Source organism: Aotus nancymaae, unplaced genomic scaffold, assembly GCF_030222135.1.
Source record: "Aotus nancymaae isolate 86718 unplaced genomic scaffold, 86718_ANA_hifiasm-v0.15.2.pri h1tg000053l, whole genome shotgun sequence".
NCBI classification, from domain to species: domain Eukaryota; kingdom Metazoa; phylum Chordata; class Mammalia; order Primates; family Aotidae; genus Aotus; species Aotus nancymaae.
In genome coordinates this window covers 16,577,983-16,595,587 of record NW_026988467.1, presented here as the reverse complement: position 1 = coordinate 16,595,587, position 17,605 = coordinate 16,577,983, and the positions used below count along the sequence as shown (strand labels likewise).

The following is a 17,605-nucleotide window of genomic DNA, read 5'->3' as shown; positions in this document are numbered from 1 at the left end:
ACTCTGTTGCCCAAGCGGGAGTGCAGTGGCACAATCTCAGCTCACTGTAACCTCTGCCTCCTGGATTCAAGTAATTTTCCTGCCTCAGCCTCCCGAGTAGCTGGGATACAAGTGCATGACCCCACACCTAATTTTTGTGTTTTTGGCAGAGACAGGGTTTCACCATATTGGCCAGGCTGGTCTCAAACTCCTGACCTCAGGTGATCTGCCTGTCTCGGCCTCCCAAAGTGTTGGGATTATAGGCACGAGCCACCGCCATACCTGGCCAAATCCCATTTCTTTTAGATGACTGGAGAAGGAGCTATTTCTCAATAAAATGTGTGGATCACGAGGAGGGAGATGGGAAGGAAACAGGTACTGGTTGGGCACGCACATTTTTCTGCTCACGGAGATGCAGAAGCACAGCACGCCATCCGTCCTCAATAAAATTTTATTGATTGAATGAATGAAAAGGAATGAATTTAATCCTTACAAACCAACAACTTTATGAGGTAAAAAATAGTATCTGCCTTTTCAGAAAAGAGGCAACTGAGACTTGGGGAGGTACAGTATCATGTGACATCATCCCTGGTCACACCAAGCACTTGCAGTGTGCCCACGGCTGTGCTAAATGCTTTACAGATAATCTATCACTGGATTCCCACAGTCCCTGGGGAGGTGGTGACTGTTATCCCTTAATTCGTCTATAATACAGGCACTATAACCATACTGCTTCTTAGGATGGGATAAACCCTGTGAAGTGCAAAGCCTAGTGGCTGAGATATAAGAAGCCCTCAGTAAAGATTAACGATTTTATTCTTTGATTATCACCATGCTTTGCTGTCACTCCACGCTGAGTTGTGGTTCAGACTCCAACCTCAGTTCAGAGTTCCCACTTAATAACCCGTCTGTCCCACCCTCAGCAAAGAGGCCAAGGGCTGAATGTCGAGTAAGAAAATTGGGCTTCATGACTCGTGAGTGCTCACAACAGCAGTTCTCAGGGTTCACCTGACCCCAGTTCACTCTAAATGTTTTCCTTTTGCTAGATTTTCTAGCATTTAAATTCCAAGTCTGAACAAGTCTAGCTATTGCTCCGAGGCCAAGGTCACCCATCTTCACAATGATGATTCTGAAGGAAACTGGTTTCCAAATGTCCTGGAGGGAGGTGGGATCAGATGGCAGGGTGGGGAGGAAAGCCGGGGAGGAGGGAGGTGATGGAATCCGTGATTCTATTCTCTGCTTCTTCTGGGTCCATCTGCTTAAAGATCTTTTTTGTGCTTCTCTTGCTATTATTATTTTTTGTCTTTTTATTATTCAAATCGCAACCCTGTTAGGATGGATCCATTGGGTAAGTAGCACATCCCACGTACTGAGATTCCCCGGCTGGGTTTTAGAAAGTTTTCGGCTTTCAGTGGGCTCAGGGTGACTTTGGTGCCTTACTCTGAGTGGCAGAATACCTACCCAGCATTGGCCTCTGTTTGAGAGTTGGTGTGGTGGGGATGTCTTAAGGGATCCTGGGCACAGCTGGCCCTAAAGACCAGCCTTTTCTCCCTCAGAATGGCTGAGGCATCCCGGAAAAAGAAAGAAAACCGGAGGAAATGGAAGCGTTATCTCCTGATAGGCCTGGCGACTGTCGGAGGCGGAACGGTGATTGGTGAGTCCAGCTGGAGATTGTGGCATGGGTCTGGGTTTTGCAGACAGAGCAGTGATGCCAGACTGTGGGTGAGAGTAGAGAGCCCAGGGGCCCAGGTGGCCCCTGGCATGTGGTGGGTGCCAGTGAGTAGTCAGTGTGCTCCTCCGCACTGTCAGGAGCTTCTATGCCAGGCAGTAGTTAGCTGAGGGGTAAGAACTCATCCAGCCATATTTTTACTCCCACTTGAAACTGCTGCTTTTCCCGCAGGTGTGACTGGAGGTCTAGCTGCACCGCTTGTTGCTGCTGGAGCAGCAACGATTATTGGCAGCGCCGGGGCAGCAGCTCTGGGCTCAGCAGCCGGCATAGCCGTCATGACCTCGCTCTTCGGTGCAGCTGGAGCTGGCCTGACGGGTAAGGTTCAAAAGGAATGATGGGTTCAGAGGAATTTTCAGCCAGGATGGCCCAGTTCCTAAAAGGACACGCCTGGATTCTCACCAGCAGTGGCTCCCTGGGAGACAGAGGAGACGTGGCTTTTCTCACTCTGGGTCCCAGCCTTCGTTAGAGCTCGTGGGTCAGGGTAAGGGCCAAGTTTGAGAAGCTGGTTTTTTCCCCATGCACCTTATATGTACTTCCCTGAAAAAGGCTCTAATTGAACCTGCTTCCACCATCCAAAAGTATCCATGCTTGGGCTTCCTTATGTTTAGAGAGAACATGGCTACGTTTCCCTGACCAGCATCACCTGATCGGAGTTTTTCCAAGTGATATGTGTCAACAGCAGCCCCTCTCCCACTCCCCACCACCCCATCACACACAGACATTCCTGTTCAACTCCCCAAGAGGAGTGTTGCTCCCATGCTGAGACTCTTAGTCCATTTGATTCACTCTTACTAATTGGAGCGTGTTCTACCCCTGCAATGTGTGGGCAGGAGAAAAGAAACAGAACCAGGATGGAGCGATGGGTAAGAGCCTGGGCTCTGAGGTCAAAAGCAGCTCTACCACTCAGGGGCTGGCCAGCCTCGGCAGCTTCTTGCTTTCGTCTGTAATCAGGGACAATAATGGTACCTACCTTAATGAGTTCAAATACAAAATGTGTTTTTCCAGGGGTGGGGCACACAGATGACGCTTACTGTGTGCATGTGTGAGCACAGACAGCCACCCTGATGTTCCCCGGGGCCCCAGTCACCTCCATTCTCTTTCTTGGATCTGGGTCTTTAGGATACAAGATGAAGAAGCGAGTGGGAGCCATTGAAGAGTTCACGTTCCTGCCACTGACAGAGGGCAGGCAGCTGCACATCACCATTGCCATCACTGGGTGGCTCGCATCTGGCAAATACCGTGAGTACCAGGAGGACCAGAGTGGAGGAGGGTGGACAGTGGTGGGCTAGGCCAGACCCTGGGCTAAGTTTTTGGCTGTGCATGTCTCCAGGGAGCAGGTATAGGGAGCCCCATTTTGCAGAGGAAGAAACTGAGGCTCAGAGAGGTGAGGCGACTTCATCTCGCATCTATCTACCTGCCCATCGTCTCTCCATCCATCTTTCCACCTACCCAATCCATCCATTCAACCCATCATCCCATCAACCCATCATCCCATCAACCCATCCATCCATCCATCCATTCATCCACACTTCTACCTATCTGTCCATCTACTCACCCATCCATTCATCCATCCACCCTTCTATCTACCCACCCATCTGTCCACCCCCCTGTCCACCTTCCCATCAACCCATCCGTCCATCTATACTCTTACCTATCTGTCTATCTACCCACCCATCCATTCATCCATCCACCCTTCTACCTACCCACACATCCGCCCACCCATCCATTTGTCCATCCACCCTTCTACCTATCCACCCATCCGCCCACCCACCTGTCCACCCACCCATCAACCCATCCATTCATCTATACTCTTACCTATCTGTCTGTCCACCCACCCATTCATTCATCCATCTACCCTTCTACCTATCCACCCATCACCCACCCACCTGTCCACCCATCCATCAACCCATCCATCCACCCATCCATCCACACTTCTACTTATCTATCCGTGTACCCACCACACACTCATCCATACACTCTTCTACCTATCTACCCATCCACTTGCCCACCTGTCCATCCATCCACCCATCCATCCACCTACCCATTCTTCTACCCTTCTATCTATCCATCCATCCATCTACCCTTCTACTTGTCTACTAATCCACCCACCCACCTATCCATCCAACTATCTGCCTATCCATCCATCCATCTACCCACCCATCTATCCGTCCACCCATCCACCCATCCACCTATCTGTCCGTCTAGCAGTATTTGTAGAGTGCTATACTTACTATGTGTCATACACTGAACCAGGCCCTAGGAATTCAGTGGTGAGCAGCACAACCTTGGCCTCTACTCCCATGGAACATACCACCCGCGATAGAAGACAGACAGAGTAACTAAATGGGAGCTTTATGGATGGCACAGTAAGGGAAGCACAGGGTGTTTCTGAGGAAGGTTCTGAAGGAAGTGTCTTTTAGGCTAAGGGCTGGCTGGGAGTTAGCCCAACAAAGCAGGAGCAGAAAGTGTATTCCAAGCAAAGGGACAGCATGTACAAAGGCCCAGCAATCTGAAAGAACCAAGAGAACACAGGATGGCTGCAGCAGGCAGCTGAAAGGCGGGAGTGTGGGTGGAGCTAGATGACGCAGGAGCATGTGAGCTGTGGTGAGAAGTTTGAATCTGTCCTCAGAGCAAGTGGAAGATAGCAAAGGACTTTAAGCTGTGAGTTGTATCAGTATGTGTTGGCTATGTGACCTCAGCAAGTTACTTAACTTCTCTGTATCTCAGCTACTTTATTTGTAAAGTGGAAAAAATTATTGCTACCTTTTCAGGATGCTGCGAAGATTAAGCTAGGAAATGTGTGGACATCACGTGGTGTCTAGTTGTAACACAAACATTAGTCCCCTTGGCTGTTCTAAGTTGAACATGCATATTTTGGGGATTCTAGCCAGGGTGGCATTGAGGACTCACACTATGGTCCACTTGTACCTGACTCACCTCTGCAAGTGCCCAGCAAGAGGCTCAACAAACAGTCCATCCCTTAGAGAAAGAGCGGGGTGGGCACGGGAATCCTAAATGCCACAACCTGGCCACTCAGGCTCGCCTGCCCAGAGCCTCCTGGGTTCCCAAGTCTCTGACCTGAGGACAGAAGCTGCAGATCTGCCAAACTGCACAGAAGAAAGCCCAGTGAGAAATACTTAGCGGTGTCACCAGGCACCAGGGTCTCATTGGTGTGTGACTGCCAGGCCCCACCCCCGCACAGAGGTCACTGATGTTCAGTGAGCACCTGGTTCACGCCTACCCTGAGTCTGGCATTTTACCAGCACAGTAGGAACTTGGTATGGTTACCTCCTAGAAACTTCACTTCCGCCCTCCGAGGTGGGGCTGTTCTGACCCTGATCTGTCGCAAGAGGAACCCTGGCAGGGGAGTAGCAGATACAGAATTCAAACCCAGGTCTCCTGATGCAACTTCCAGGGTTTCTTTTCATTTGTTTGCATTTTACTGTGCTACAGGAAGGAGCAAGAACAAGAGTCCAGGTAAAGGAATTTGCAAGTCTGGTCAGCATGGAAAGCAAACCTCTTTCTTCATTTTGCCCCAGTATGTTCAGTTTGCCCCAGGTTAAAGGTCAAGTTCATTTGGGGATGAGGAAAGTCTTTGATCTCCAGCAGTCTGATGTGGTGTGGTACCCAGGGAGAAGGCTGAGTAAAAGAAATATAACCAAGCTAGATAAAGTTTCAGAAGGAAAAAAAAATCACATACTCCTACCTCCTCGAGAGCCAGGAAGAGAAGCCTTATCATCACAGGGTTGCTTTTCCATGTGATAGGAATGATTGAACTTTCTTTGGCCCACCCCTTTATTAATCATGATTATGTACAATAAAGATAAAAACTTTGTAGCCAACCACTTTTTACAGACCAAGCCCTTTGTATGCACTGGCTCACTTAGCTCCTCACTTCAGTCCAGGGAAGTGGGTGTCATTCGCATTCCCATTTTCCAGATGAGGAAACTGAGGCTCATAAGGGGTGCCCAGGGTCACCCAGCTAGTCAGGGACAGGGGTGGGATTCACCCCCTTCCGTCTGGCTCCACAGCCCATATTCTTGGCCACGGGACAACACAATGCAGTACAGCACTTTACAGTTTATACAACAGCTTTTAAGCAGCATCTTATGTGATCCCCACTACACCTGTGAGTCAAATGTCATTATTTCATCCTTACAAATGTGGAAACCAAGGGTCAGAAGGGCACTGTGGCTTGCTGTGAGTCACACCAGCAGAAGCCATCAAGCTGGGTTCGGAACCCAGGCCGATTATCAAGCCCGTGCTCCCCCCATCCTGTGCCTGTCTCCTCTCTCGGGGCTGACTGTCACCTTATCCATAGTTAGAGGCAATTGATCCCCAAGTTGTTGCAGAGCTGAGACAGGGTCCCCACAGAGGGAGGGGAGCAGCTGCAGGTTGTCTTTGTGTAGATGTGGCACCTTGCAGCTAAGGATGAGCTTTGGGGCAGGCAGGTGAAGGCCTGAGGTTGATGCTCGGAACCTGCAGGACCAGGGAAGCTGGCTCTACCCCTCCATTCCCACATCGTGTTTAATGAGCACTCACTGTGCATCACATCCCCAGGCTTTGGGAATACAGTGCTTGGCAAAACAGACTACAGGAGAAGCACACGTCAGAGGATGCAAAAATAACGTATAATTACAGTCTGTGATAAGAACTTATGGGGAAAAGTGGAGGGTACATTTGACTTGTCAGAGGAGCCGGGAGGCTTCCCCACGGAAGAAACAATTGGACTGGAATCTCAAGGACAAGTGGTAGTGATCTAGGGGAACTGATGTCCAATCCAGGAGCTGATGAAGGGTTTTAGGCAGGAGTGGAGAGGATTTGTGTTTTGAAAAGGTCACTTGTGCCAGGTGTGGTGGTTCACGCCTGTAATCCCAGCAGTTTGGGAGACTGAGGCGGGTGGATCACTTGAGGTCAGGAGTTCGAGACCAACCTGGCAAATGTGATGAAACACTGTCTGTACTAAAAATACAAAAAAATTAGCCAGGTGTGGTGACAGGCACCTGTAATCTCAGCTACTCAGGAGGCTGAGGCAGGAAAATCACTTGAACCCAGGAGGTGGAGGTTGCAGTGAGCGGAGATTGCACCACTGCACTCCAGCCTGGGAAACAAAAGTCAGAAAAGTCACTTGGGCCATAAGCAGAAATGCATGGGGGCCAGATTAGGGGCCCCTCTGTTCTCCTATCCTGAAGGCAGCCAGGTGGGCAAGGAAGGAGGGGAAGAGGGAGGCAGGTGTCGTGGTTTCACTTTCCGACTTGGTATCAGTTGCTGCAGTGGTGCCATCTCATCCACCTTCCATGGGTCATTTGATACTTACATTTCCTCAGTGAGAAAAATAAGGCTCAGAAAAATTGGATGAACCAGCAAGATCAGGACAGAGCCGGGCTCAAACACCTCTTCCTCAAATGTCTAGCCATCTTCCAGGCCACGTTTGTCAAATCAAGATGCCGCAGGCTCACAGCACCATGCTGCTTGTCCCATTGTGTGCTCTCGTCGTATGTCATGAGTAACTTAATGCCAGAATTATTTCAGCATGAGAGAAAATAACCCTTTACATGTATCATAGTGCAAACATACTTCATTCTTACACCTACCCTATGCAGGGAGATAAACCATCTCCCCACTTCACATAGAAGCAAAGTAAGGCTCAAGGTGGGATAGTGATGTACCCAAGGGCACCCGGCTTCTAGCGAATGCAGGAGCTGGGATTCGAGCCCCAGCCTGCTGACTCACTGGGCCACACAGAGCTCCAGTAGCTCTGCTGACAGTGGCCACTCATTGGCAGGGGATGGGCCTCTTGTCTTCCGCACAAGGATGAGTGGTCCTGTTGCTGCTTGTCTGGGGTAGTGGGTGGGGCATCCTCTGCCACAGACAAGAGAGACTTCAGCTACCTGTGATCTCTCCTAGGCACCTTCAGTGCCCCGTGGGCCGCGCTGGCCCACAGCCGCGAGCAGTACTGCCTGGCCTGGGAGGCCAAGTACCTGATGGAGCTCGGCAACGCCCTAGAGACCATCCTCAGTGGGCTCGCCAACATGGTGGCCCAGGAGGCCCTGAAGTACACAGTGTTGTCTGGTAAGCTTCCCCTCTGCCCCCCAACAACAGCGTCCTTACTGCCTTCATCCCACAGCGGTACCATAGTTTTGCATGCCTGCTGGGCACACACCATGCTGGACCCTAGAAACACAGAGAGAGGTTAAGGCCACATTCCTGTCTGGGAGAAGTTTATGATACCTATAGAGAGAAGACAGGTAAACAGCCAATCACATGATCTGTCAGTTAGCTATTGCTGCATGACAAGCCACCCCAAAACACCATGGGATGTTTACTGTAATAGCTCAGGAGGCTGGAGTTGGTGGATCTTATCTGGGCCTGTGGGTCAGCCAACCGTCCACTGATCAATGCCAGCCTTGGCTGGGGCAACTTGGCTCTGCTCTACTTGTCTCTCATCCTCCTCCTGGGATGAGCAGACTAGTCCACATCAGTGATAGAAGCCCGAGAGGCTAGCCCTGATGCACAAGTCCATTTCAAGCCTCACATCTACTACTGTCTTTGACTAAAGCAAGTCACGTGGCTGAGTCTAGAGGGGATGGGCAGGGCAGGGGGCCCCACTGCAGAGTTACGAGACAAAGTAGAAGGGTCCAGGGTGTGGAGATGAATTGGGGCCATCTTTGGAATCTCACACATGACAAGGGCTTGAGCAGAAGGGATTAAGTCCGTCTATCAGAAATTCATGTTTCAGATTTTTTTGCTATTTGGCATTTTGACAATACTCAGCAAGCTTGCAGGTCCAAGTTAGAGACTGAATGCATTCATTTGAGCATCTGTTGGTCAGTCACTTCCCTAGTAGGACCCTAGGATGGGGGCCATTTCCTTCATCACTGCTATCTCACCTCCCCAGGCATTGTGGCTGCCCTGACCTGGCCAGCCTCACTCCTCAGTGTCGCCAATGTCATCGACAACCCCTGGGGGGTGTGTCTCCATCAATCAGCAGAGGTTGGCAAGCACCTGGCCCACATCCTGCTCTCCCGGCAGCAGGTACTTGGGAATGGCTGTGCGGGGTGGCACAGGGCACGAGGGAAAGTCAGGGGCTGACTTGTGCACAGACATCAGCCTTAGAGGCAAGGCCACTTGGAGGCAACCCAGTGGTTTTGGGGAAGTGAACTCCAGTTCAAGTAATGAATGTGTCCTAGGATGAACGGTAAGAATTAAAGACTCTGCAGCTCTAGCAGGTATTTAGGTGAAGACCGAATAACAGGGGCATCTCCAGGTAGGAACAAGTCTGGGGGGAGTCTGGCAGAAGCAAAAGTGGCTCCTGTGTATCAGCTCTTCATTCAAGAGTTTAGGGTAATCGGGCTCATTTGGGCAATGTTTCAGTGGAATCTCTGACTCAGTTTGCAGTGAAGCCAGTAAAGTGAATGAGTCCAGGTGTCTCAGCTGGCCACAAATGGAATTCCCACATGCTGGTGGCCTGGTGTTCCTTTCCAGAAGTGTAAAGCTACTTTGTGAGGTCATCTTCCGTGTAATATGGTTACTTTGTGAGGTCATCTTCCATGTAATACCGTGTAAAATGATTAGAAAGAGAAATCATCATAATATTTTTAAATTTTGAATCTAGCAAAGATGTACTTACCAAGAGAATAAAACCATCCCCTTCAAAGTAAACTTGAGTGAATGGAGACAAAAGCTTGAGAAATAGTACCAGAAATGACTGCATTGTCAGGACTTGTTTTGGCTGCAAGTGGAAGCAAACCCAGAATAAGAGCGGCTTAAACAAGGTAGAAGTTTATTTTCCTGGAGAAGTCTAGCCAGGTTGTCTAATAGGCTGCTGTGGTGCAGAGGCCCGGGTTCCTGCTACCTTGTGGCTCTGCGGTCTTGACCTTGTATCCAAGGTGGCATCATCTGAGCTCCAAGGAGCAGGAGAAAGGAAGAACTGAAGAAGAAACAGCAAACTTTGCAACATTTCAGTTGATGTCTCGCTGGCCAGAGCCTAGTCACATGACCATTCCTAGCTGCCACAGCAGCTGGGAAATACAGTCCTTATTCTGAGTGACGATGAGCTCAGCTGAAATTCAGTTACTATATATAGAATAAAAGCGAGGATGAGGCCAGGCGTGGTGGCTCATGCCTGTAATCTCAGCACTTCGGAAGGCCGAGGCGGGCAGATTGCCTGAGTTCAGGAGTTCGAGACCAGTCTGGATAACATGGTGAAACCCTGTCTCTACTAAAATACAAAAAAAAAAAATTAGCCAAGCATGGCAGCATGCACCTGTAGTCTCAGCTACTCGGGAGGCTGAGGCAGGAGAATTGCAAGAACCTGGGAGGTAGAGGTTGCAGTGAGCTGAGATTGAGCCACTGCTCTCCATCCTGTGCGACAGCATGACTCTGTCTAAAAAAAAAAAAAAAAAAAAGAAAAAGAAAAAGATAAAGAGGATGGATATTGAGGGATGACAACTAGCAGTTTCTGCCCTGCAGGTAAATTGCTTGAGAAACTGGCCACCCACTTCAAAATCCCTGTGTCTTTGTCAAAAGACATAGAAAAGTCCTTTGGCAGGCTTGACTCTAAGGCAAAGGCCAAAGTGACATTGGCTTAGATGAGAGAGAAGTTTGTTCTCCCCCAAGTAACAGCCTGAGTGTCAGCATCTGGGGCCAGGTGATGTGTTAGTTTCCTATTGCCACCATAACAAATTACCGCAAATTTACCAGCTGAAAACAAATTTACTATTTTACAGCTCTGGAGGTCAGAAGGCAAAAATGCATGCCTTAGGGAGGCTCCCCTTTCCCTGCCTTGCCAGCTTCCAAAGGCCCAATTCCTTCACCATTAAAGCCAGCAGTGTAACACTCTGAAATCCTTCTCTCTGTTCCTTGGTTTCCATCATCACATCACCTTCTATCTAACTGACTCCTGCCTCCCTCTTATAGGGACCCTTGTGATGACCTTGGCTCCTCCCAAATAATCCAGAATAATCTCCCCATCTAAAGATCTGTAACTTAATCACATCTGCAAAAACCTTTTGTCGGCCTGGTGGGCGAGGTGGTTCATGCCTATAATCCTAGCACTTTGGGAGGCCAAGGTGGGCAGATTGCTTGAGCCCAAGAGTTCAAGACCAGCCTGGGCAACAAAATAAACCCTATCTCCAGAAAAAAATGCAGAAATTAGCTGGGTGTGGTGGTTTATACCTGTAGTCCCAGCTGTTTGGGAGGCTGAGGTGGGAGGATCACTGGACTCCAGGAGGTTGAAGCTGCAATAAGCTGTGATCGCATCACCGCACTCCAGCCTGAGTGACAGAGCAGGGCCCTACCTCAAATAAATAACAAAGGCCCGGCTGGGCACAGTGGCTCATGCCTGTAATCCCAGCACTTTGGAAGGGCAAGGTGGGCGGATCACCTGAGGTCAGGAGTTTAAGACCAGTCTGGCCAACATGGTGAAACCCTGTCTCTACTGAAAATATAAAAATCAGCTGGGCAAGGTGGTGTGCACCTGTAATCCCATCTACTCGAGTGGCTGAGGCATGAGAATCACTTGACCTGGGAGGCAGAGGTTGCAGTGATCCCAGATCATGCCACTTTACTCCAGCCTGGGCAACAATGAGACTCTGTCTCAAAAATAAATAAACAGACCAGGTGCTGGCTCATGCCTATAATCTCAGCACTTTGGGAGGCAGAGGCGGGTGGATCATTTGAGGTCAGGAGTTTGAGAACAGCTTGGCCAACATGGTAAAACCCTGTCTCTACTAAAAATAAAAATAAAATTAGCTGAGTGTGGTGGCGGGTGCCTGTAGCCCCAGCTACTGGGGAGGCTGAGGCAGGAGACTTGCTTGAGCCCGGGAGGTGGAGGTTGCAGTGAGTCAAGATCATGTCACTGCACTTCATTCAGCCTGGGCAACAGAGCAAGACTACATCTCAACAAACAAACAAAAAGATCCTTTGCTACACAAGGCAACATTCACAGGTTCCAGGGATTGGGATGAAGACATCCGTGGGTGGGTGTTATTCTGTCTCCCACATGGGCAGCTTCATAATATTGGGAGTCCAGCTTCCTTCACTCTTGTGGCCTCTCGTCCTGAGCACACTGGGCTTCCCTCTCTCTCCTTTTTTTTTTTTTTTTTTTTTGAGACAGAGTCTCACTGTGTCACCCACGCTTGAGTACAGTAGTGTGATCTCAGCTCACTGCAACCTCCACCTCCCAGGTTCAAGTGATTCTTCTGCCTCAGCCTCCCAAGTAGCTAGGACTACAGGTGCCTGCCACCACGCCTGGCTAATTTTTGTATTTTTAATAGAGTCGGGCTTTCACCATGTTGGCCAGGCTGGTCTCGAACTCCTGACCTCAAGTGATCCTCCTGCCTTGGCCTCCCAAAGTGCTGGGATTACAGGCATGAGCCACGGCGCCCGGCTGTGCTTCTCTCTTGTCCAAGACAGATCTTCCAGGGTTACATGTGCATTTCAGACAGTGGGAGGTAGGAAACTAGGGATGAGGAGTATGCCTAGGAGTCACAGCTTTTGCTTGTCTTCAGTCCCTTGGCTAAGCCTCAGCCCTGTGACCACCCCAAGCTACAGAAGAGTCAGGGAAACTTCATCTTTGGCTGGGTGGTTGCGTGCCCAGTCCAGTTCAGGAGTTCCATTACTAAAGGACAAAGGGGAGAACGGATGTTGGGCAGCGGCCAGCAGGGTTGGCACAAAGCTCCTGCGGATTCAAACTGTTTAACAGGATTTTCTAGTGTAGTAAGTGGAGTGGTGTAGGGGTGTGGAATACGTGTATTGGCACAAAACCAAGGAAAAGGAATAGACTGGTGAAATCAGGCTGGGCCTCCAGAACTCCTCCACTCCCCTCCTCTCCTTCCGCGTAAGCTTGTACCCAAATACCCTGAGATAACTTTCATTTTCTTTAGAGTCTTCACATAATGAGTTGCCTTTTCTACAAGTCCTTGAGTCAGAAAATTCCTCTTTCCATCTGACTTACTACTTTATCGTGTCACTTAGAGCCAATATTTTGTGCCCCACCTTCTTATCTAGAAACGGAACAGTTGTCCCCTGCTTGTCACTCTTTGCCTTTTTATCCCTCACACCCGGGGTGCCTTCTATCTCATCTCCCCAGCTCCAGAACAGGTCCCGCAGCACTGCAGCCATTTGCCAGAAGGCAGATCAGTCCAAGGGAAGTTGCTCTTGTAATTGACTAGCCCTGTCTCCTGGGACAGATGAGACGGTGACTGGATAATGGTTTGAGATGAAAGGGAATTAACCCAGCGGGGGCTGCCTGTTGGCCTTGGAGGAAGCCAATTTCAGCGGCAGGTGCACTCCTGCATAAATGAGGGTCCTGACTCTGCTGATTAAGACATCAGAGCTCAGGGACCGGAACAGCACGTGCATGATTCATTAGATGAGAAGCAGGTGATAAGGAATGGGCAAAGGCTGCCCTCCTCTGGCCTGATGTTTTGCTAGAACTAGCTGTATTCCCCCCAGACACCTGTGTCCTTTTTTCCTTCAGGGCCGGCGACCTGTCACCTTGATCGGCTTCAGCCTGGGAGCCAGAGTCATCTACTTCTGTCTGCAGGAGATGGCTCAGGAGAAAGGTGAGCATGGATTGTTGTCACAGATGGAAACCCTTCACAAGCTTGTTCCCTAGGACAGAAGTTCTGGACCAGGGACCATGAGCCTTGCAAAATGTGTTCCCAGTTCTTAGAAATAATAGTTAAATGTTAAAAATAGTTTAAAAATCAAGAAAAAAGGCCGGGCGCGGTGGCTCAAGCCTGTAATCCCAGCACTTTGGGAGGCCGAGGCGGGTGGATCACGACGAGGTCAAGAGATCGAGACCAGCCTGGTCAACATGGTGAAACCCCATCTCTACTAATACAAAAAAATTAGCTGGGCATGGTGGCGCGTGCCTGTAATCCCAGCTACTCAGGAGGCTGAGGCAGGAGAATTACCTGAACCCATGAGGCGGAGGTTGTGGTGAGCCAAGATCGCACCATTGCACTCCAGCCTGGGTAACAAAAGCAAAACTCCGTCTCAAAAAAAAAAAAAAAAAAAAATCAAGAAAAAATAGTCATCAAACTGTTTGGAGAATGATTTTTTGTACATAGAGTAGATGCAAGATGGACTGTCCTGTAATATTGACACTGGCTTGTGTTCTGATGCACTTTCTCAAGAGGGAATGAAGAGGACAAGAAGTTAAAAAGCAAGGTGTTGGCAGGCCCATGTTCCCGCTGAAGGCTCCAGGGGAGGATTTTTTCCTGTCTCTTCCAGCTTCGCGTGGCTGCCAGCAGTCCTTAGCATTCCTTGGCTTGTAGACACGTCACTCCAGTCTCTGCCTTTCCTCTTCTCTTCTCTCATAAGGACAGAGTCATTGGATGTAGGGCCCACTCTCATCCAGGGTGATCCCATCTCAAGATCATGTACTTAATTATATCTCCAAAGACCCTTTTACCAGAGAAGGTTGCATTCACAGGTTCTGGGTGGACATATCTTCTGGGGGTTCACCATTCAACCAGAAACAGACACCTTTGGGAGTGTGTCATGCCTCCAGGGTCATCCTTTCTGTGTGAGGCAGTTAAAAAGCTTGAGGGCCACTGCTCCTGGCCTTGGGTAGGTGAGGTCTCCAGGGCAGAATGCTGGTTTTGGACAGGTGTCAGCAGGGGCTGTCTGGGAGGGTTGGTTAGGGGAGTGAGTTGCCGAGCCTGGGGCACTTGGAGTGGTTCGCTGCTCCTGGGACGTGGGCTCACCTCCTCTCAGTGGAACATAGCAGGGGCAGGACTCTGAAGGCAAGAGAAGGAACTCAGAGAGAAATTGTTGAACCCAGGAGCAGAGGATGGATGGGAGAGAAGGGTTGGAGCTTAATATGGTTTGGCTGTGTCCTCACCCAAATCTCATCTTGAATTGTAGCTCCCATAATTCCCACATGTCATAGGAGGGACCCAGTGGGAGGTCATTGAATCATGGGGGCAGGTTTTTCCCATGCTATTCCCATGATAGTGAATAAGTCTCATGAGATCTGATGGTTTTATAAAGGGCAGTTCCCCTGCACACACTCTTGCCTGCCGCCATGGAAGACATGCCTTTGCTTCTCCTTTGCCTTCCACCGTGATTGTTATTTGTTGCTGCAAAACAGCCTCTCCAAACACGGTGGCCCAAAGCAGCAATGACTGACCATTTCTCACAATTCCATGAGTTGACATGACAGTTCGCCTTTCTTGCCTGGACTTAGGCATACAGTTGTAGTCAGAGCTGGAACACCCAGAAGGTCCGGGTTGACCTCACTCGTGTATCTGGCCATTGGTGCTGGCTATCAGCCAATGCAGACTCCTCCCTGCTCTCCAAATCTGCTTCTCCCAGGGAAGCCTTTGAAAAGTTGCCATCCTCTGTGCTGTCATCATTTTGCTTCTTTCCTTGTCATCTTTCCCTCCACCCTGGCAGCAAACCATTTATCTGCCAGGCGCATTACCTAGAGAGATGTAGTCTTATTAATAGAACTGATTCTTCATTTGGAGGAGAAGGCCTGTCTCTTCCTCCAGTTAGCATAAATGCTAAGTTCAGATCGTTAGTACAGCCAAGCCTTTAATTCCCCTGCCAAACAAATTGAATTAATTACCATTAACCATTTGGCTTTGGTAACCGGAAGTTAAGTTGCCTATCAGCCGTCCGCAGAATGTGAGGCTGGAAACTGGAAAGAGGGTGGAGGGAGGCAGGTGGCCTCTCGGTGACAGGGCTGGTTAGTATGATACTGGGAAGTTCCTACACTACAGCCTTTTGGGGGATGGTTCCCAAAGCAACTTCCTTCCAGCATCTTTCCTGCTTACTGTTCCCACCCCTGGATCCTCATGGCCCACGGGTGAGAATTTGGGTTTTTGTATTAGGCAGACCTGGATTTGGCTCCCAGCTTTGCCACTGACTAGCTGTGGGACCTTGGACTAGTCACTTAGCCTCTCTGGGCCTCCACTTTCTCAAAGAATATGGGCTTTGTACACTTATCGCAAAGGATCATGAGGGGATGACATAATGAATGTGAAAGTTCCTGGCCCCAATTTGGGTACACTCAGTAAATGTCCTCTGAATTCCAACCTGAGGACCTGTTGTGCACAGGGAGCCATGGTGAGTGTTGTGTAGATGTCAGAACTTATCATTTTGTGTCTGCTCTCCAGTCCCACATTGGACATGTACTCCAGGTAGGCAGGGTCTGTCTTGAGCCCTGCCGCCTCACCAGTGCCCAGCACAGTGCTTGGGAAGATGGAGGAGCTGGACTTTGGGTGAGGGAATCAGGCACGTGCTGCTGTGCCCATGAGCTAGTGCAAACCCACTGGGTGCCAGGCTCTGTTCTGACCACTTGCAAGTATGATCCCATTCCTTCCTCACTGCAGCCCTAGGATGGAGGAACCGCCAGTCTCCCTGCTTCAGACAAGAAAACTGAGGCTGGGAGGTGAAGCCACAAGAATCCTAAGTGCCAGAGCCAGGATTCAGGTTCAGGGAGTCTGGCTCTGGAGCCCTCACTCCTAACCACCATGCTGTATTTGGCAGAGGGCAGCTGGACTAGGGCAGGGCCTCCCAGAGGGTCGGACAGCACCAGCAAAGGTGGGGGTCTCAGGAGTGTCTAGAAATGGTGGCATCTGATGTCTCTGCAGCCTACATAAGAGGCCCCTCAGGTGGAGTGGTGGGAAATGCTAACAGGTCAGAGTGGGAGCCTGGCACTGTGCCAGGCTAAGGAGTTGGAAACAACTGTTTCAACGCTGGTGAAAAGGCTGAGGTCTTTAAACTGTGGAATGACTGAGTAACTGAGTGGACCCTGCCAAGGAGGACCTGAGGGGATACTGGTATGGGCATCTTATAGTTCACACACATGCACACGTGTGCAAACACACACACCTGTCCACATTCATACACACATCTGCACACACTCACACCACAGCAGCTCAGCAGACCCCAAGGGCTTCTAACGTCCCCACCCTTCTCTAAACCAGTGCAGATGTCCCAGCATGACTCACAGGGCCCAACTCATGATCTGCCTTCAGCATCTTCCCCCGCCTCTCTCCGCCTCACATGCCCGGCTCCGGCTGACCAAGCTCTATTTCCAGACAGTGTTTCCTCTTGGTCCGTCCTCTCCATCTCCTTTTCTAGGTAATTCCTACTCATTGCTCAGGTCTCACTGTGTCTGGAGATTTCCTTCCAATAATAATGGTAATAATAGTGATAGTAGCAGCAGCAGCTGCAGCAGCACACGCTATGTGGCACACTGTGTTTTCAGGCACCAGACACACTTCTAAGCTCATCTTATGTATTATTTCATGGAGTCCTTCCAACAGCTCTGTGAGGTCGGTCCTGTTATCTCATCCATTTTACAGAGGAGGAAAGAGACATGCCGAGCTTAGGGATTTGCCCGAATCACACAGCTAGGAGGTGGCAGAGCAGGCATTCTGGCTGGAAATTGTGTGGTCTTCACCTCTATGCTAGACTGTCTCTCCAAGCCACACTCCATTCTTCCCTGAACATCTTTCCCAGCGGTGGTCTGTCTCCCTGTTAGACCTCCCTGCTTGCTCATCTGTCTGTCCAGTCCACTGGTAACTGTCACCTAGAGGCACACAACAGCACCAGGTGGCCGTTCTTTTCCCCAAACACATACATGAGGCCCTTACATGGAAGGGATCAGGCACCCCTATTTTGGAAATAGTTCCCCTGGGCAATTCTGGTATGCAGCCCAGCCCACAAACAGGGCGAAGGTGGCCAGGGGTCCTGTTTGTCCGTGTCACTACATCCCGAGCCTATCACAGTGCCTAGCACATACGAGGTACTTGATGGACACATGACCCATGAGCCAAGTGGAGGAATCAATTCTGTGTGTCAGGGGCAGTGCCTGCCCTGCTCAGCCACACGTGTCCTCAGTGCTTGGCACAGATAATGACAAATATTTGAGAG

At 50.0% G+C, this 17,605-nt stretch overlaps 1 protein-coding gene across 2 annotated transcripts in view; it reads left to right on the top strand.

Annotated features, from left to right (window-relative positions):
- The window catches only part of TMCO4 (transmembrane and coiled-coil domains 4), a 117,744-nt gene that overhangs the window by 49,468 nt on the left and 50,671 nt on the right, over nt 1–17,605 (top strand). For both annotated transcript variants that reach the window (XM_064363378.1, XM_021668308.2), the window contains 6 exons: nt 1,536–1,633; nt 1,880–2,023; nt 2,828–2,947; nt 7,616–7,780; nt 8,607–8,743; nt 13,191–13,275. In XM_064363378.1, coding sequence (XP_064219448.1) covers nt 1,536–1,633; nt 1,880–2,023; nt 2,828–2,947; nt 7,616–7,780; nt 8,607–8,743; nt 13,191–13,275 — 749 coding nt within the window. The remainder of the gene's footprint in view (nt 1–1,535; nt 1,634–1,879; nt 2,024–2,827; nt 2,948–7,615; nt 7,781–8,606; nt 8,744–13,190; nt 13,276–17,605) is intronic.